At 39.2% G+C, this 21,901-nt stretch overlaps 1 protein-coding gene across 5 annotated transcripts in view; it reads right to left on the reverse strand.

Moving 5' to 3' along the window:
- SYNRG (synergin gamma) overlaps positions 1-21,901 on the reverse strand; it is a 132,583-nt gene that overhangs the window by 38,238 nt on the left and 72,444 nt on the right. For all 5 annotated transcript variants that reach the window (XM_033921945.1, XM_033921943.1, XM_033921940.1 and 2 more), the window contains one exon: positions 10,011-10,964. In XM_033921945.1, coding sequence (XP_033777836.1) covers positions 10,011-10,964 — 954 coding nt within the window. The remainder of the gene's footprint in view (positions 1-10,010; positions 10,965-21,901) is intronic.

Raw genomic sequence — 21,901 nt, forward strand, 5'->3', positions numbered from 1 at the left:
TTTAATGGGTTTGTTCCTGATGAATGGGTTGGGTGTGGGTGGGGTCTCTTTTATATGCATTTAATAATAATAATAATGTTAAGAATGTCATGTGATTTTGTATGAATTAATTGATTGAATATTGTACACTTGTTGCAAGATTTGAAAATGAATAAAGAATTAAAAAAAAAAATAATGATAATCTTTCAACTTATCTTTTTTTCTGCATTTTCTGTCACAAAATTTCCAATGATCGAGATGGTGTGGCGCTAAAGCAGAAGGGGGGACTTTTTCTTGATACAGCTTTCGGGCGAAACATGTCGGAATGACAGGTCCCTTCCCGATAACTATTGACAAAGGGAAAACTCAGAAAATGCAGAAAAAAAAAGATAAGTTGAAAGATTATTTATTTATTTACTCAAGCACTGAAGTATAGAAGCACTAATGCACTAAATACTTTATATAAAACATAACGGTACGATGAGGAGACTAGTGCCACATAGTATTTGGCCACTCAAACCAATCGGCTAATACTGGCACTTCTGAAGACCAATGAATAAGTACAAATTCTAAATGAACATGTTATGAAGTACTGTTTGTGGAGAACACGAGTGATAGCATAACAGTACAAAGGACTGCTGTACACATTACTTATAGAGTTAGATTTTGAGCATCTGGGGATTAGAGTTTAGATTGCTGAATGTTAAAAAGAAATACAGGATACTAAATCTGGCTTAAAAAAAAAAGGACTTAAAGATATTTCTAAAACTACTTTATAATTTTTAGCTAAGACATCAGCAGTGTCCCAACAAAACACAAAGCTTTGTCACATATTATGGAGCAGCAATTATGCTTAGTAGCTCCCAATGTCAAAATGTTGCAATCGACCTACTTGGACATAGTCAGAATGAGAAAAACAGCAAAGTTGCTTACCTGTAACAAGGATTTCTGCTGTCTGCAGAGGATTAATCAGGTACACAAGTAAGTGGGGACTGACTGCACTGGGAGAGAACGTCTCCCTTAGACCTCAGAACTAGTGTAAAGTTTTGAGTGTGCGCAGGTCCTTCCTCCACACAACAGTCCCCTCAGTCTCCCCAGGTAGTATAAAGCTAAGAATTAACTCTCAGGGAGGTGGGTTAGATGGTGTGTGAATAGGGCACCAATGGAGCCTCTTTCAGAAACCATCTGAAGACTCCACTTTGAGAGGTGGCAGACGTTGAAAAAAAATCTTGGCCTCATGTGGAACATCAGATAGAAAAGACATATTGAAGACTCTGGCGAGACCTCATTTAGAATAGTGTGTACAGTTCTGGAGGCCACACCTTCAAAAAGATATAAAAAGGATGAAGTTGGTCCAGAGGAAGACTACTAAAACGGTCAGTGGTCTTCGTCATAAAGCATATGGAGACAGACTTAAAGATCTCAATATGTATACTTTGGAGAAAAGGTGAAAGAGGGGAGATAGAGAGTGACACGGGGACAAATTTGTCCCTGTCACCACAGGATCTATCTGCATCCCTGTCCCATCCCCGTGAGTTCTGTCCCTGTCCTTGCCCTATCCCTGCAAGCTCTGTCCTCATCTGCACAAGCCTCGAACACTTTAAAATCAACTAACAAGCTGATAAAGATAGACGTGAAAATACTGAATTCTGAGAAAATCATGTTATTTTTTGCACTAAGAAGCTAACCCTAATTGAGTGGAGGAGGTGGCCTAGTGGTTAGAGTTGTTACCTCAGCACCCCAAGGTTGTCCCAGCTTATTTCTTATGACTGGGCAAATCACTTAACCCAGGTTAGATTGTGAACTTGCCAGGACAGATACAAAATACTTAAGAGTACCTGATTATATGCAATGAATTGTAAACCTCTTTCTGAAAAGGCAACCCGGTTAATAAATAAATAATTCATATGGATTGAGAAGCTTGTGGAGAACAATGAAGTAGATCTTGTTAAGCAACTGGGAAATGTCCTTGAATTAAATTTTTTACTACTTCATTGAACATTTTTAGTGAAAGTGCAGCTGTTCTAGCAGAGATTATGGATACTAAGAAGGACTTGACTATCACCATAACCCGAAATGGAATTGAAGTTAATGGCTTTTTAGTATAAATTTAGACTTCTGAAGTCTTTTGTGCAGAGTAGGCCTCAAGTCTGTGGGTATCTTTATTAACTATTTTTCTTGAACAAGAACACAGCCAAGGCCTGATTTTGTTTGTGCAACAACATATATAGAAGAAGCTAACCATAATTAAATTAAGGAAATTTAAAAAAAACGTATTTATTTTCTTAAGGATGACAAAAGCATCACTGTAGAAGAAGAAAACCATCAAAAATATTTGGAGGGACAGTTTGTTTTCAATTCCATTTCACATGCAGGAAGGCCCACATATGCTCAGAATTTTATTTTTTTTAGCTCTGGAAAAACTGTTTTGTCCTGGTACCATCAGATGATGTCACCTGCTCATGAGTCAATCTTCTTTTTGTTGACAGAACACTTTAAGATCTTCTGTCTCATGGGACCCTCGACCACCAGAGGGCATCCGCTGAAAATCAGGGGAGGGAAGTTTCATACCGACTCCAGAAAGTACTTCTTCACCGAAAGAGTGGTGGATCATTGGAACAAACTCCCACTGCAGGTGATTGAGGCCAGCAGCGTGTCAGATTTTAAGAGAAAATGGGATACTCACGTAGGATCCCTAAGGGAGTGAATTCGGGGGGGGGGGGGGGTATTTGGAATGGGCAGACTTGGTGGGCTATAGCCCTTTTCTGCCATCATTTTCTATGTTTCTATGTTTAAAAACCAATGCTCTAGATTTTTCAGCCTATTTTTTTTTGTTTGTTTTACTAAAAAATTTTGAAAGTTTTACAATACCTGTTTGTGCCACAACAATAGTACACCAAATGGTGACATAACAAGAGCGTCTCCGATTGCTTGTCTGATATTGCTGCTTGAATGTCCCACCGCCGCCTGAAACTAAACATTTTGAGCTGCTCCTCTTTCCTCCTCAACCCTCCACTCTGTCCCTCCATTCTCCTTCTTTGTAAATAATACTGTTATTCCTGTCTCCTCTGCTCATAACCTTGGTGTTGTCTTCGACTCTGACCTTTTATTTTCTAAATACATCCAACAGATGAACTTAAGAGTAGGTTGCCATTCCTGTGCTCCATCAAGGTCAACCAAAGGTCTAGTACTTGGTAGTAGTTATGTGGATGGTAGGTGGGTTACCAATAACTTCATCTGGAAATGCTTAAAGGTGCCAATGGAATGATATTGAATAATCCAGAAAGCATTAAAAAGAGATGGAAAGAATATATGGAAAATTTATACAAAAAAGGTAATGAGGATAACACTGGAGAAATTGAATTGAAAACTGACGCCAAAGAAGAACCAGATATTTTTAAAGAAGAAGTCAAAGCAGCAATTAAAGCTTTATCGAAAAACAAGTCACCTGGTGTCAACAGTATTCCAATTAAATTAATCAAAAGCTCAGAAGGTGCTATCATGGCCCTCACTCGACTGTGTCAACGGATTTGGAAGGAATAAACATGGCCAACCAATTGGAGACCACTACTCATACCTATTCCGAAGAAAGGTAATACCAAGGACTGTAACAACTACAGAGTGATTGGATTAATTTTACATGCCAACAAAATAATGCTGAAAATAATACAACGAAGGCTGCAATCATACATTGAGCAACTACCCGAAATTCAGGCTGGTTTCAGAAAAGATTGAGGAACAAGAGACATTATTGCCATGTTAGATGGATTCTGGAGAAGAGTAAAGAATACCAAAAGTCCCTACACTTTTATTTCATCGAATACAGCAAAGCTTTTGACTGTGTGCATCACAATAAACTATGGAGAACTCTAGCGTAAATGGGAAAACCCAAACATATAACTCAACTGATAAAGCGCCTCTATGAAAGTCAAGAAGCTACAGGGAGAACTGAATATGGCAACACCAATTGGTTTCCAATAAAATGTGGTGTCAGGCAAGGATGCATCTTGTCAACTTACCTATTCAACCTTTATGGCAAAGCCATCTTCAGAAAAGCAGATTTTGAAGAGAACGTTGGATTCAAAGTTGGTGGCTGAAATATATACTATGCAGATGATATAACAATCATAATCACCAGCAAAGAAGATACGCTGTATCTACTGAAAAAAGTCAAAGTCGAAAGTCATAACATGGGATTAGAATTTACATAAACAAGACAAAGATCATGAACATGGAAAACGATGAAGATTTTGAGCTTGAAAGCGACAGAAGTTACAAAGGATTTCAATCTCCTGGGCTCTTTTGTAAACAAAGAAGCAACTAGCAGGGAAGAAACACTCTGCAGAATAGCACTTGGCTGCTCTTCAATGAAGGCTCTCAACAAAATATTCAAAGGCAAGGAAATAACACTCCAAACGAAGACCAAACTTATCTACACACTCATTTTTCAGTGTTCAATTACGGATGTGAAAGCTGGACACTACGAAAACAAGACAGAAAGAAGATTGACTTATTTGAGCTCTGCTGGAGAAGGATTTTATGCATGCCGTGGACCACCAGAAGAACTAACAAATTGAAGTCCAAATGATACGACTCTCATTGTGGTCACACCATCAGGAGAGATCACTGTGGGAAGACTGAAGGAACCAGATGATCTGCAATTAGATGGCTGGACATGTTGAAAACAACCATGGGGATGACGCTGGAGGACCTTACTGTACTAGCACAAAACTGATTTCTTTTTCCTTTCTGTCCTGAAAATCTGATCGTTGGTTAAATAGTTCAGGATATAATGTGTACATGAAAAAAAGGTGTTTTCCCATAAGCTTCATAAAAATCCCCAAGATTTCTGGAACAAAGTTATTCCTGTTTCTAGTTTTTAGAGTGTTAAAGTGTAAGTGTGTGCGACTTTTCATCTACTTAGCAACCTGATCTCCAATTTCAGGTTACTGAAAATTATGCATGCATGCACACTACCACTTAGATGTCTTATTGAAAATGTATCCAATAATATTAATTAGATAAAACAATAAGCACCATTAAATTTTAAAGATCACAGAAGATGATTTGTTTTTTAAACTTTCTTCAGGATCTGGCAGCTTCTTCTTGCTCTATTTGGGCCTCTTGAACTTTTATTTGCAAGAATCCTGAAATTATTTCCTCCTAATTCACTTGCCTAGTTCTCCAAGACACAGTCCTTGGCTGGGAAACACCACAGCACCTTCTAAGCCCTTAGGTGGCACCATTTTACAATGACTAGGATCTCATTTCCCCATAAGGGGCTGTGAACACAGTCTTCATAAGATCCTCAGCCCTGGTTGACCAAGAGCAGAAGATCTGTCCTGGGAACTGAACCCAAGTCCCCTGCATGGCACTAAGCATCATTGCCACTAGGCCATTTTATTAAGACTTTCCACTTCCAAGAAGCACTTCTACAGATGTGCGGGAGAGTTAAGATCTATATTTCCCAAACAAACATCTTAGATTTGAGCCCACTGCCTCCCCGTCCCATTCCAAAATTACAAAATATAACTTAGAAAGTGAGCAATTTGGCCAACCGGTGTCTTGTCACAGCATCTGCTGCACTTTTACAAAAGGAAGAGTTTACTAAAATGTTTGTGGTACTGTATATGTGACAAGAGTTTAGCAGATTTCAAAAACATTTCTACATGGTCCCAAGCAGTGAAAACCAAAACAATTAAAATTAACAAGAATATTTCTGCCCTGTACACAGTCACCCCCCCAAATCCTACTTTCTGTAAAATGGAAGACAAATGCTGATGCACTATGCAGAGAGGGATACTATCACTTTAAACTTTTGCATCCTACCGGGACAGACAGAAGAGATTTCCAGGTCATAAAGAAATTACACACACACCCTCAAGCGTTGAAAATATGCTAAGGTAATATTTATTGAACACAGCAGGACTTACAGATCACAAAGGATAAAAGTGATACAGAGTATCTAGAGAAGATGCATGCAAGTCAATATATGCAGAAGAGATATCAGAGCAGATTTGAGAAGGCACATTCACATAGAAAATTGTTCACTGAAATAAGGACATGTCAGAAAAAAAGCAGCAGAAAAGTATATATGTTGGTTAAAATACATAGATTTTTCAATACTTCCATATTAATCAGTTTTACAGGCCAGTTAGTGGAGCAGGTACTGTTAACCCTTTGAGGACAACTGTGATCAGGGAGAAAAAAGTTTGTTCATTTAATTAGCAATTCATAAAAAAACATGCCACTTAATTTACAGATTATCCTCCAAAGTGGTTAAAATGCCATTTCAATTTTTGTTCATTCTGAACACACAGAGTGGCATTATTCATTTAAGGTTCTTTGGTACCCAGCTCCCAGCCCTTATGCAGCCGAGTAGGTTTGAATTGCGGCCTTATCTGATGGGAGAGGCTGGAGAAATTTGGTGAGAAATATATAGCAGAATTTTCTTAATACTAATCAAAAGCCAAGTGTTCAAAGGGTGACAGCATATAGACAAAAAGAAAAATCAGAGATTAGTAGCTCATCTTTCATACAGAGAATTAAAGCCAAGTTTAAAGAGACAGTATCCCCTTCAGCTAGAGAGCATAGATAGGGGTGTTCAACCTCGACCCTGGCCAGGTCAGGTTTTCCCAAATGAGATCTATTTGCATATAATGGAAGCAGTGCATGAAAATAGATCTCATGCAAATTCATTGGGGAAATCCTGAAAACCTGGCTGGATTGCAGCCCTCAAGGACCAACGTTGGACAACCCTGGCGTAAATGATAACCAAGGAAAATATGGTGCCCCCACATAAGGGTTTTGCATTACATAAGACATATTTCTACTACATTCTTTTCCAAAAGTCAATACAATCATCAATAATTCAAGAGTCCAAACCAGCAAGCACAGAATATGTCTGATCTAGATGTAAACTATTGTTACTATGTAACACTGTCAGTCGCTTTGATTTTAAATTAGAAAGATGGCATACAAATGCTTTAAATAGATAAATAAAACAGTACTGCTCTGGAAATAATAATAATCAATGCTGCTCTGGAAATAATAATCAATAAAGTCCTGACTGTGTTAATGCTCAATAAAATCACATTTTAGTATAGAGAAAACAGATTTAATCCCATGGTGCAATTGGTGAGTGTTCTGCTCTACCAGTCCCAAAGAAGCAACATCTACTGTACAGCTCATACATTGCCATCTGCTGGCTGTCCAGAGAGCAGCAGCAGAAATACATACAGAGCCTATCTGGTCCTGGCCAATGGGCTTCAATGTCCTTGAACAGGACCAGAGCAACAGAAAAGCAAAGAGCAACAAATAGCCGAAGCCCCCTCTTCCATTTTGTACATATATGATGCTCTTTGAGGGGGTAGGGGGGTCTCTAATAAAAACTACTGACCTCTCTCCTACTACCTGAAGAAAGAGACAGCACACACACACACACACATATTTTGGGGGCGATTAACAAGCCCATCATGCTAATTGCCCAAAAGAATACTGTCCCTTTCTAACAAATTTACCAAAAAGCAGGAAAATATCCGTAAGAGCATATATGAACTGAATTCAACAAACTTAGCCTGGACATTATGGGTTCAAAGCTATAAAAACAGGAGATTATACATAAGCACAGAAGATCATCTTGACAAATACACAGAAATAGTTGAATTATCCTCCAAGAAGGCAGGGAAGTTGTAATCTCTGTCAAAACAACCAGCTGGTATGGAGGAGGCAATAAGTTTTCTACTGAAATTTCAGAAAAATAGTGGCTCCCCCCCCACTTGGGTTAATACTCAGACTTTAAACACTTAGCATTAATTGAGTTAAGAAATTAATCAATACTGTGATCACATTTTAAGCATATTTTCAACAAAATCTAGCAGCTATTACTTGTGGCAAGATCAGTATTCCAGTAGATCACCTTTATATATAGTGAATTTATAGTGGGCACATTGTTGATGCTCTTTCAAAGTAGGGTGAAGATCACAAAAAAATAGGGAGACAAATGAAATCGGTACCCTTTCAGCTTTTGCTCCCAAAAGGAACCCTCCAAACAAAGAGAACTGGCCTCTAATTTGATTCTGTCAATATGGAAAAAAAAGGCAGTGAAGACTGGAGAAAAACTCCCCAAAATACTAAATGAAAACCTTTTGGTTTGGGGTTTTTTTTTGGTAATACTACCCCCAAGCTTGTCTCCTTCCCAATGCCAAGTGTTTTGTAAAATACATGCTTGCTATGGGACTTGACCAGAAACCCCATTTTGCTACATGTATGCCTAGTATTGTCTGACATCAAACAAACTTTTAAAAAGGATGCTCTGTGGATACTGAGCTCCTCTGCGTAACTCATGCTGATCAGATTTTAAACTCAGGTGCACATTAAAAAAATAAATCCCCTTTCATAAATGATTTTTAGCATTATAATAGTGTTAAGAGACACATCAACTTGAACAGCTATGACAAGCCAGACAACTTGAAGTAACTCACCAACATACTGTACTAATTTAGAAGATATCACCTGGCAGCAAAAAGACATTTAAATCATTATTCTGTTTTGTTAAGCTCCAGTCTAGTGTAGTTTTGCTTCCAAAGACCAAAAGAAACTTCTTATGCAAACGTGAATTCAGTCTTAAAGGCAGTCCATCCAGGGCCCCTCTATTTAAAATGCACAACGATCATTCCACTCACAATATTCAATATTCAGAGATAATGTCTCCTGCTATAGAATTAAAGGCCACAGACAGATTTACTTAGAAATAATCTCATGTCTACAAAGAGTAGAAAACAGGACACTTAGGAAACTCTTTTATGATATAAAAAAATTTGAGAGACAGACAGTTGATTTGATTCCTACTAAGTAATTTCCTAACAGGAAAACTTACAAAAGGCCAGGAAAGGAGATTAAGGATAATTCCTCTTGTTTGAAAGCTAGTTGGTCTGTCTAGCCCAGTATCTTGCTTCCACAACGGAGACCAATTCAAGTTACAAGTACCTGGAAGAATCCCAAAGAATAGCAAGATTCCAGGATAACTAGTGGTTTTCCTTGTGTCTATAGTTTATAGACATTTCCTCGGGAACTTGTCTAAACATTTTCTAAACCCAGACATGCTGCTTTTACCACATCCTCCAACGAGTTCCAGAGCTTAACTACTGAGTGAAAAAATATTTTCTCCTATTTATTTTAAAAGTATTATCATGTAACTTCATGGAGAGTTCCGTCTTTATTCTTTACGAAAGAGCGCTACAGGCTCTTCATACATAGGGCTTTGGACTAAGGAGGGGATATATGGGGCTAAAGGTTAGGAGAATGCAGAGGATGTGGCTTTTGAAACTTAGCTGCTACCGATTGTTGTGCGACTCATTATGCAACTCTCGTCATGAACCCTTTTCTCTAGGCCTCCGTTTAATACTGCACTTAGTAGTACAAGCCATACTTCCTTCAAAATTTCATGCACTGGGGGTAACTAGAATGGTGCCACAGGACTACACACCCCAGAGATGTCTGCACAAGTGTATCTGAGGCACGTTTACAAATCACACTGCAGTCTTGTACGAACTCAAATTCTTATCACTGTCAATCAGTTTTAATACTAGAAATGTAACAGTGGACCCAGGCATTCTAACTTGGCAGCAACTGTGAAACTGGCAGAATACAGAGGCCACTGCTTGAAAAAGGAACCAGCTAAATGGTGAGAGCAAGCTAATTCCACATGTTCTACAGATGCCTAAACACTTAGCACTAGAATGGATTGTAGTTACGTAAAATCTCTGCAACATTTAGGGAACTGGATGATGACACATTTACTATGTTCCACTGTATCAGTAATAAGGTTACAAAGAGAGGAGTGCAAAATCCATACACATGATTGAATAGGATCCACTTTTACACTATTTTCTGGCTAAGCATTGGCAACAAGAATGTGCTTAACAGACTGAAGGACCAGTGAATAAATACTATTATAGGCTAGCACACATTGAGGTCATTTGAAATCTCTACCACCTTCAATCACCAAAGCAATCTGACTAGTTCCTCACCTGCGGCTGGGGGATGCTGACCACTAACCGTGGGCAAATCCAGAGAGCTGTCAGACAGAACATGCTTGAGGTCACCTCCCACATCAGTCAGCTTCATGTCAAACTGAACAGAGAGAGCATCCTCTGAGTCATCTTTCCCGCCACTGCTTCCCCCGATGGAAGGGAGGTCCAGAGACTTGACGGAGGCAGAATCCTCTTTGGCCTGTTTGAAAGCTGCCACTTTGTCCACCAGGGATTTCTCTGAGTTACTGCTGCATGCTGCTGGAAACCTGTTGGGCTGGAAGTCAGCAAAGTCATAGTCGTTTTTCATACTAGAAGGAACCAAATCTTTGATATCCTCAAAACATGCTGTGGAGTCCACCTCTGAGGAAAGCTGTTTAAAGATATCGTATTTGTCAGAAATGGTAGCTGCAGGCAGCTGCCTGCTTTTCACACTGGCAGAGGAAGCTGGGGGGGAAATGGCACTTAACTCTGGTTTAAAAGCTTCGTACTTGTTACCTGTCTTTTGCTCTGAAGAGCCACTGTGGTTATGAAAGGCCATAAAATCAGCAAAGTCATCCTGTCCCCCTGCCGAAGCACCATTGGCAGACTCCCCAAAGAGGCTGAACTCTCCAAATTCATCCACCATGCTGGAATTTTTAGCAGGTGCCACAGAAACAGAGGAAGACAGAGGTGCACTTACAGGAAAGGATGGAGGTTTGCTCAAACTGAAAGCAGCTGGAAAGGAAAGCGGTTTGACGTCTACAGTGGCACTTCCAGAGGAAAACAGATCTAGGTCCTCAAGATGAACAGATTTTTTCTGTTGTGTGGGTTGCTTTGCTAGTACAGGTAGTGAGGGGAAGGGTGCTGGAAATATATCTTTTGTTGATGGCTCTAATGGCGATATACTATCAGCGGTTTTAAAGTCGGTAAAACCATCATCACTCCCTGACTTAAAGTCTGCAAATCCGTCTCCTGCAAATAAAAAAATAAATAAATTAGGAAGATTATAAACATGCAAATACTGATCAACTCTACAATACACCCAAAGACACACCAAAAAGCTAGCATTAATTATTTCATGCAACAGCAAACAGAAGCAGTTTTTGAAGTTGCCCTATTAAAGGTGTCAGGTATCATAAAGCCAGAGGTTGTTATTGGAAAGTATATGTGAAACTAGTTTTGAAATATTTATTCCATCAGCAAAAAATATTTAGCAGGCAAATGAAACAATCAAAAATATCAATGCACAATGGAGACAATTCAATGTAAGGTATCAAAATTAGAGCTGCATTTAAATAAAAATTTGTAATCTCTCAATTAAAGGTGAGCCATAGTCAGCAGTCTATGGGGGCAGATGGGGAAGGGGAGGAAGACTGGAGGACACACATTTCCCTCTCTCTCCTTCCTACAACAGGCATCGTGCCTTTGCCAATGGGGATGCCGAAGCCCTACTAGCCAAAGAAATTCATTCTGAAAGCTGATTCCGTCCTCCATGTGCTGCCTCATGACTGAGGAAAGTCAGTGAGGTACATCCAGGGCTGATGCCGGCACTCCCCAAGCATGCTTAGTTCGTGGATGAGCTAAGCATGCTTGGGGAGTGCAAGTCCTGATAGCTAGAGACATGCCGCTGACTTCTCCACTTCTGACATGATATGAGGAGGAGGAAAGGGGGGACTCGGGCAGAAGATTTCTTTGGCTATTAGGGCTTGATCTACCCCACCAGCTACTGAACACATACTGCAGCTTAGAAGAAAGGAAGGGAGCCCAAAATCTTACTTTCTCTGGGCCCAGGTCCAATCTCTCTCTCTACCCTCCCCCCCAGGTCCAATTCTCTAATCCCCTTCCCCCCAAGTCCAAGTCAATCTCTCTCTCCCTCCCTACCGCAGCCCCAGATTCAACTCTCAATTCCCTCCATCCCTCCCTCTCTCCTTTACTTAGCCCAGCATCTATTGTACCAGCACCTGGACCTGCACCAATAGCCAGACTCACCTGCCATCACCACACTCCCACCGCATCAGCCTCCTTCTCAAAACAGGAAGTCACATCAGAAGGAGGTGAGCTGGATCAGAGAAAAGGCCTGGTGCAGGCTGCAGGCAGTCTTTTAATAGGGCTGCTGCTGGCTGCAGGGCCAAAGAGGAACTTGCAAAGGTAAGTGCTGCGACTGAGTACGGGATAGGAGCAGAGGAAGGCAGTCAAAAGGGGCTGCACTTGATTAAATGTTTTAATTGTGATTAATATTTAACACGTTAATTGTGGCACTAATTGCAATTAACGTGCAACTCTAGTCAAAATGCATATTCTTAATGGCGTCTAGGCAACCAGACCCCCTTAAAAAAAATACTACTCTAAATCTACATTCACATGCCATTTATATCCAAGGTAACTAGCCATTCTCAAATTTTTAGTGTGGCAGGTCCCTTCCTGAGTTAGTACGCTTGATCTCTAATTTGTTAGCTTTTCGCAAGACTTTGAAGGCTTATTATCATCTTGATTTGCCATGGGTAATTGTTTTGTTGTTTTTTTTTGTTTAAAGGTTTTTATTGATTTTTTCATATAACAACAAGTGTCATAAATTCATACAATTTGTTTTGTTTTTTAAATTTATACTTCATTGATTATTAGTTACATAAAATTTGTATGTGCGTGTTTGTATAATTTGATTTATGTATGTCACTTGCATAGAATTCGGATATGCGGGATATAAATGTTTGTTTATTTATTTAAAACATTTACGGCCTCTTTTACAAAGCTGCGCTGCGCTAATGGCCCCGAAGCCCATAGAGATTTAAAGGGCTTCGGAGCTGTTGTCGCGTGGCTTTGTAAAAGAGGCCCTTAGGCACAACCACCTAAACCTTGTTTATAGCACAGTGGGTATGTCTAAAAATAGAGCACCTTAGTACATGAACAATAGTGCTCTATAACCTTGGCACATAATTCCTGGACATGCCCTTCCCTCTGGCAATGTCCTAACAGTTATTTCTATGTTTCTATGTAACAGATAATAATAATAATAATAAATTCTTTTTCACTGAAAGAGTGGTTGATCGCTGGAATAGTCTTCCACTACAGGTGATTGAGGCCAGCAGCGTGCCTGATTTTAAGGCCAAATGGGATCGGCACATGGGATCTATTCACAGGGCAAAGGTAGGGGAGGGACATTAAGGTGGGCAGACTAGATGGGCCGTGGGCCCTTATCTGCCGTCTATTTCTATGTTTCTATGTTTCTATGTTTATTGATCGCTATGTGACTTATTTAAATTTTAGCACACACAAGTGATAATCTTAGCATGCAAGTGGTACATTTAGGCACCAAGACCATAGAATTAGAGGGAAAACATTTGGAGCAATATGACTTTTCAGTACCATTTTTAAACATTTTTGTTTGTTTCAACGTAACACATGATGGAGTAGATTTTGCTTTGTACTAAAAATCAAGCACATCTGGAAAATAAGAGAATGACACAGGGACAAATTTGTCCTCATCCCCATGGGATCTCAATATCCCCCGTCCTATTCCTGCAAGTTCTGCCTTAACCGCACAAACCTCAAACACTTATGGTCTCCTCAAAGTAGGAGTGGTCTCCCTTATCTTTATCTTTGCTGGACAGAGGGAAGAAACTAGATATTCGGTAATACGAACATGTCTGAGACAGTAAGCAGGCTAATGAACATCTGACAGGGTGAGTTTCAAGAACGGTGTGCCTATTAACTAGAAAGAAGATTATCAAGGTAAGTACCTAATTTTCCCTTCTAGTGCAGTAGGCATATCATTCTTGAACATGTGGGACATATCAAAGTAGTACCCCAGAATTTAGGGCAGAACAGATGAGCCTGTTGTAAGTATTGAAGATCCGAACGCGGTATCCAATTTGGCCGCAACATCCACCCTATAAAACTTTGTGAAGGTTTGGAGAGAGGACCATGTGGCCGCTCTATAAATTTCTTCAGGTGAAACTGCTCCAGACTCCGCCCAGGAGGAAGCTACACTCCTAGTGGAATGTGCCTTTAAGGGTACTGGAGGTTGCTTTCCACTGTCAATATAAACTGAAGAAATGGCCATATGAATCCATCTAGAAATAGTCACTTTTGAAGCCAGCCAGCTCAGGCAGCCAATACCTGCCAGCACAAAGAGATTATCTGACAGTCAAAACTCATTCATCGCTTCCAGATAACAAAGCAACACTCTGAGAACATCCAGCAATTTCAGAGGGTGTGAAAGCCAGCAATTGTACTTCCTGGTTGACATGAAAACTGGAGACTACTTTTGGCAAGAAAGAGTGGACTGGTCGCAGCAATACCCCTGTCTCCAAAAACTGGAGAAAAGGTTCTTTGCAGTATAAAGCCTATAGTTCATACACCCCCATGCACAACCACCAAACTGTGCAGATGCTTTATATTTCACATAAGCTTGAAACATCAAACTTACAAAATGAAAGTCAAATTCCTGACCTGGATCTCCTGAAGATCTCTGCAGGGGAACCTTTTGTTGGTTGGCAGCAGGAGAGATTGAACATCTCTCCCGCTGTTGTGTTTTTGGTTTTCTTTTTGCATTTATTCTGCGCATGTCCCCATTGCTATCACCAGCAATGGGCACATGCAAATTTAGCAAATTTGCGTTACTCTCCACCAACCTCATATGCATGAGCGTTTTTTGAAGAATGACTCTCTTTTTTAAAAAAAAATCACTACCAGAACGGCTGCGATAGGAGCCCGTCGTTTTTTAACGCAGTAATTTGAGTATCTAGGCTTAAGTTCCCACAGAGTAGGAACCAGTGCTGTAGATATATACAAAGTCTAGTAGTGCTATAGAAGTGATAAATGGCACTAGTAGTATCTCCCATGGACCAAGGCGTCCTATGCAGTTTAACCCAGAGGTGACTGAAGTATGCCTAGTAAAAAGAGAGGTAGCAGCAGCTGTCTGCGCACCTTAGCTTAAAGGAAAAAGTGTCTAGAAAAAAATTCCCGGTACATGGTGTCCAACCGAGAACCATCACTGCAATGACTGGTCTAGATTACTTGGGAAATGGAATATAAACTAGAGGGTATATTCCTGGGATAGATGTGAACGAAGGCTCATGATATCAGATCCTAGCCTCAGTTCCAACTGAGATGAAAGCTCTAAAGCAGGAGGAACATGCAGCTTTAAGATATGGTTTCTAATGAAGATCAACCTAGGAATGTCTTGTTCTATTAACATTCATGATACAGAAGTAGTCTAAGGAGGAGGTTTGCATCAAAACTTTTAAAAAGCATCAACATTTCTTTTACAGGAATAAAGAAAACTCCAAACAAAAAGGGACCTTATAAGTGGCAACTCTAGTACAAATATATTAACACATGGGAAGACAATATAATAATAATAATAATAATTTTATTTCTTATATACCGCTGTACCGTGAAGTTCTAAGCGGTTTACAGTAGAAACAGAAGAAATGCAATAAGTAAGATTAATTAAGATGAAGAGAGAGTACTTAGAGTTCCCTGACTGTCCCAAAGGCTCACATTCTTGCTAAAGTACTTGAGAAAAATAAATTAGTTAGGTTATAAACATAGAGTAGAAGAAGGTAGGAAAAGAGTTCATAGGAAAATTAATTTGGAATACATTATACATTATATATTGTTCAAGGCGGAATACAAATTATAGGAGATTTGGACATTACCAAAAGAATTGCGTAATAAAGATTATCTAGATAAATTACATAACAGTGATTACATAACATAACATATTACAGATATGGTAGAGTAGTTCTTCCACCATTTGAATACCCTTATGGTTTTACTATTTTTCCATACAGTTTTAAAGGATCCTCAGCGGCACCACTTGGAACTCAATTACATTTCATTGTACCAAGCTTTACGTGTCAACTCGTCATCGGGTCCAAATAATTCTAGTACTTTTATCTAGTATTTTTCACTTCTGCATATTTATCAATGCTTGAAATTCAAATATTTTATAGTTTTATAAGCTATCACTTAGCTTTTAGATGTGGTCTCTGGCTAGGGGAATGTCATACCGACATGTTTCGCCAAAATAGCTTTATCAAGGAATTCTCCCCTATAGAAAACAGCAAAAGTTACATTAAACACTGTCCAAAATCGCTATCTCAGTGACCCATATACTTTATAAAGAATCATTCCGATAGCACTCTTCTTACCCAATACTAAGCCGACAGCCCTTATGACCACTCTGTCTTTAGAGATGGCGGCGGCGTCTTCAGCTAGCTTTTTATATCTACAGGTCCCGGGATCACTGTACTACGTGGCAACAACGTCACGAGGTAACAGTGTCACAGGGCCCGAAGCCGGTATTAAGGTGGAAATATTATTCATTTAAGTTCAACTCAATAGAGATAATATCAATGCCCCCTATCCAGAACAACAGGTTAAATCAAGGTCCCCCATTCTAATTCTCCATTAAGCCCTTGAGGTATTACAGTGTTAAGGTGATAAATCCATCGTTGCTCTTTATAATTCAGCACTGCCTCACTATTACCTCCCTCCCTCCCAATCTCCAGGCTCTCTATCACACGCCACTGGATCTGATCCATACTATGCTGCTTAGCTAAAAAATGTTCAACCATAGGGGCTAATACATTTTTTGTTTTTAAACATGACTTATGCTCGTTCAGTCTGATATGTACGGGTCGCGAAGTCCTACCCACATATACCAGACTGCACGGGCAAACAATTATATAGACCACATCAGCGGACTGACAATTTGTATTCTGAAACAAGCTTATAGTTTTTCCAGATTGAGGATCCGTCCAAGTGGGTCCCTTAATAGCGGTGGAACACCACTGACAGCGTCCACATTCATCATGATTTCCCAACTTATAATCTCTGTAAGACGCTGTCAGTGGTGTTCCACCGCTATTAAGGGACCCACTTGGACGGATCCTCAATCTGGAAAAACTATAAGCTTGTTTCAGAATACAAATTGTCAGTCCGCTGATGTGGTCTATATAATTGTTTGCCCGTGCAGTCTGGTATATGTGGGTAGGACTTCGCGACCCGTACATATCAGACTGAACGAGCATAAGTCACGTTTAAAAACAAAAAATGTATTAGCCCCTATGGTTGAACATTTTTTAGCTAAGCAGCATAGTATGGATCAGATCCAGTGGCGTGTGATAGAGAGCCTGGAGATTGGGAGGGAGGGAGGTAATAGTGAGGCAGTGCTGAATTATAAAGAGCAACGATGGATTTATCACCTTAACACTGTAATACCTCAAGGGCTTAATGGAGAATTAGAATGGGGGACCTTGATTTAACCTGTTGTTCTGGATAGGGGGCATTGATATTATCTCTATTGAGTTGAACTTAAATGAATAATATTTCCACCTTAATACCGGCTTCGGGCCCTGTGACGCTGTTACCTCGTGACGTTGTTGCCACGTAGTACAGTGATCCCGGGACCTGTAGATATAAAAAGCTAGCTGAAGACGCCGCCGCCATCTCTAAAGACAGAGTGGTCATAAGGGCTGTCGGCTTAGTATTGGGTAAGAAGAGTGCTATCGGAATGATTCTTTATAAAATATATGGGTCACTGAGATAGCGATTTTGGACAGTGTTTAATGTAACTTTTGCTGTTTTCTATAGGGGAGAATTCCTTGATAAAGCTATTTTGGCGAAACATGTCGGTATGACATTCCCCTAGCCGGAGACCACATCTAAAAGCTAAGTGATAGCTTATAAAACTATAAAATATTTGAATTTCAAGCATTGATAAATATGCAGAAGTGAAAAATACTAGATAAAAGTACTAGAATTATTTGGACCCGATGACGAGTTGACACGTAAAGCTTGGTACAATGAAATGTAATTGAGTTCCAAGTGGTGCCGCTGAGGATCCTTTAAAACTGTATGGAAAAATAGTAAAACCATAAGGGTATTCAAATGGTGGAAGAACTACTCTACCATATCTGTAATAGTCTTGATTAAGGACCCTTGTGAAAATTTGATTGTGTTATCAGTGAATTTATATACATAACATAACATAACATACATAACAATATCTTTATATAATGATTCAAAATGTTGTGTGATCGTGATTCCCCCTCTTCAAACCTAGCATGCACCCAAAAAGAGGGAGAAAAAGCCTAAGACTAATGTGGCAGACTACTGGGGCTGGTCTCAGCGTGGCTGCATTTTCAATGCTATATTATTTGTTCCCCTTTTTTTTTCAGTTCAATAATTTTTATTAAGTATTTTAAAGGATACAAGAATCATTTAAAGTACATAGAAACAAAATAAAGCTTTCTGTATATAAAATATATAAATCTATGTTTAACTGTATAGGAGCAAAGGCTCCAATTATTAAAAATGTATGTAAGGGATATATAAGATAAAGATGAGAGAGAGCAGAAAAGAAAAAGGAAAGAAAAATGAAAGAGAGAAGAGAGGAGAAGAAAAGGATAACAGGAGTGTCTAAGAAGATGAGCGTACATAGGAGTCTAAGAATGACCATGGAGATTTGTTGTATTTCAAGTTCATGCAGGTTCGGAATGTAACTCTCTTCTCATATGCATAGGATTCAAATCTATGATACATACTCAGAGAGTTCCACCAAAAGGTATAATCTAATAGCGAGGGTGATTTCCAATTTTTTAGAATGTGCATGAGAGCAGTCACCAACATGGTATCAATGAGTTTAGGTGGACAATTTGATTGTGTGAAACATGGGTGTTGAGATCGAAGGATTACAATGTCTATAGAGATTTCTTCTGAGCAGTTAGTAATAGATTGTATGGTGTTCCAGACATAGGTCCAAAAAGAGCGGACTAGAGTACAATGAAATAACATATGATCAAGAGTTCCTTCCTCTTTCAAACAATTCCAGCAAACAGAGTCTTGCTTTAAGTTAGCTTTCCACATGCGAAGTGGGGTCCATATTGCCTGCCACATAAGAAAGTACATTGATTGTGATACTCTAGAAGATAAAAGCGGGCGATTTGTTGATGACCAGAAAAGCTCCCAATCAATGTCAGAAAGCGGAGTGGTAAGTATAGCGTCCCAGTGCTTCATAGAGTGAGGTGAAAAAGTGAAGGAGTGATCTCTTAAAATGCTGTAGAAGGATGATATCGCCTTGCCTTTTAATAGAGACAGAGAAGACCAGTTGTAAATAGTATTTTTGGAAGTCATATAGTCAAAACGTATATGCAAAGAAGGCAACACTCCAGTGAGAGAACGCCATTGTGAATAAGTAGAAGGAGGCAGCGAGTATGTAGAGCACAGTATATCGAATGGAACTAACGAGTTGAGGGTAGACAATTGATGGACAAACCATATACCTGCCCGCTGCCACCTTTTCCATGATAGAGATTTATTGTGATTTTGAATTTTGGGATTGTTCCAAAGGGACATGAGTGGACTAACATTAACTGAGATTTCAGTCAATGTATCTATAAGATAAAGAGCATGCTGCGTTGCACCCAATAAAGAGTATCTCTTTAAGTGCCTTGGTATTGACACCGTTAGTAAGCATGAGATGTGTAAAGGCGTACATAAAAAACATTCCATTTCAAACCAGGCAGGAAGATCTTGAGTGGGAAGATTTTGAGTGGTGGAGTTAGTGAGCCAGTAAGCTCCATATTTGGCTAATGAAGCAATATAATAGTGATAGAAATCAGGAAAGTTGAGACCACCGTTGATCTTAGAGGCTTTCAGTTTGGCGAGAGCAATTCGAGGTTTTTTCTTGTTCCAAATGAATTCAGATATTTTCATATTTAGCCAATTAAATAATGATTTCCGGCATAACAGAGGGAGCATAGAAAGGATATAATTAATTTGAGGGGCCAGAGTCATTTTGATGGATGCAATTCTACCCCACCAGGATAAAAAGAGTGGAGTCCATCGAGATGTAGTGTTTAGAACTAGATTTTTGACTTTAGATATATTAAGATCTTGAGCATGAACCGAATCTTTATGTATTAAAATCCCCAAGTATTTCACAGCTTCATGTGACCATGAGAAAGGAAAATGAGCCAAATCTGATGGAAGTATATTATCATTTAGAGGGAAGATCTCTGATTTCTCCCAATTAACAGAGTATCCGGAAAGGAGGGAGTATTGAGTGATAATGTGAATAAGATTGGGAAGGGAGAGTAAAGGGTCTCTCAGAAAAAGTAAAACATCATCAGCATAAGCTGCTAATTTGAAATCTCGATCAGAGGAGGGAATACCTTTAATTGAGGGACTTTGTCGTATAGCTGAAAGGAGTGGCTCTAACACTAAATTAAATAGCAATGGTGAGAGAGGACAGCCTTGTCGAGTACCTCTATGGAGGGGAAATTTATTAGATAAAGAATTGTTAATCCTAATACGAGCTGTGGGTTGATGATATAGTGTTTTTATCCAGTTTGTAAAAAATGGGCCAAAATTATACCACTTCAGGACATGGAAAAGGAAAGGCCACTCCACTCGGTCAAAGGCTTTTTCAGCATCAATAGCTAGGCCTATTACAGGGTCTGACATTGTTTTAGCATGAGCGTTAATATAGTGAAATAGGCGCAGGTTGTCTCCTATATATCTTTGTTTAATGAACCCTGTTTGATCTTTATGTATAAGCAATGGGATTATTTTGGTAAGTCTTAATGCAAGTAATTTTGCCATTATCTTGTAGTCTAAATTGAGGAGAGAGATGGGGCGAAAGTTTTTAACTAAAGTGTCATCTCTGTCAGGTTTAGGGATTACTACAATGGTGGCCTCGGTGAAATTGAATTGCTTGTCCGGAGTGGAGTGGAGGAAGTCATAATATTTAAGGAGATGAGGAGCTAGTAGGGTGCGAAATTGTTTAAAGAATTCGTTCGTGAAGCCGTCTGGGCCAGGGGCTTTCCCAGCAGGTAAGGAAGATATGGCAGTTTCAATTTCTAATATAGTTATTGGAGAATCAAGTTCCAATTTAACAGATTCTGGAATGGTCGGATGAGTTAAGGAGGTAAGAAATGAGTCTATATCTGCTTCAGGAGTGGTAGATTCGGATTGGTATAAAGAAGTATAGAATTTTTCAAATTGAGAGGAAATCAGAGATCTGGTTTTGACTAATTGACCTGATGAATTCTGAATAGCCGTTATATGTAGTCTTTTAGATTTATTTTTAAGGTATCTGGCCAAAGGACGACCCATTATATTATCTCCCATGTAATGACCAGAGTTAGAGATAAAAATATCACGCCTAGCTATATGTGAAACTAAAGTATTGTATTCATATTTAAGATTTTGAATACGTTGGAAAGTATTTGGGTCATGTATGTGGTTAGACATATGTTGTAATTCTAAGGTTTTGATGGAGTTTTCTAAATCTTTTTCCTTTCTCATGGACTGTTTCTTTTTCCAAGAGGCAATTTTAATCAATTCACCTCTAAGGGTTACTTTGTATGCTTCCCAGACAATGGAAGGGCAAATTTCAGGATCTTTAGAATTATTTTCAAAAAACTCCGCAGTGAAAGAATTGATTTTTTCAATAATTTCCTCGTCTAGCAGTAAGGCGTTGTTTAGCCGCCATGAGGGGGATTCCTTATGTGGGGCTGAGATGGATATATATAAAGAGATGGCAGCATGATCAGTGAGAGAGATTGGATGTATAATGGTATTGGTGAGATCTTGAATAAGAGAAGGGGATAAGAGAAAATAATCGATTCTCGAGTATGTATTATGTGGAGGTGAAAAATGTGTGTATTCTCTACCTTTCGGGTAGAGCAAGCGCCAAGGATCCACAAGAGAAAAGGCGTCCTTTAAAGCATGAAGAGCTGTGAAAGACTTGGATTTGGAGGGTTTACAAGAAGAAGATCTGTCAATATATAGATCTTGAATTTGATTAAAGTCCCCTCCCAATATCAGAGAACAAGTATCAAATTCAACTATCGCCAACTGAAGCTCTTTGAAAAAGTTTGGGTGGTCTTTGACCGGGC

This window comes from Geotrypetes seraphini, chromosome 15 (assembly GCF_902459505.1).
Source record: "Geotrypetes seraphini chromosome 15, aGeoSer1.1, whole genome shotgun sequence".
In the NCBI taxonomy this organism is placed as follows: Eukaryota; Metazoa; Chordata; class Amphibia; order Gymnophiona; family Dermophiidae; genus Geotrypetes; species Geotrypetes seraphini.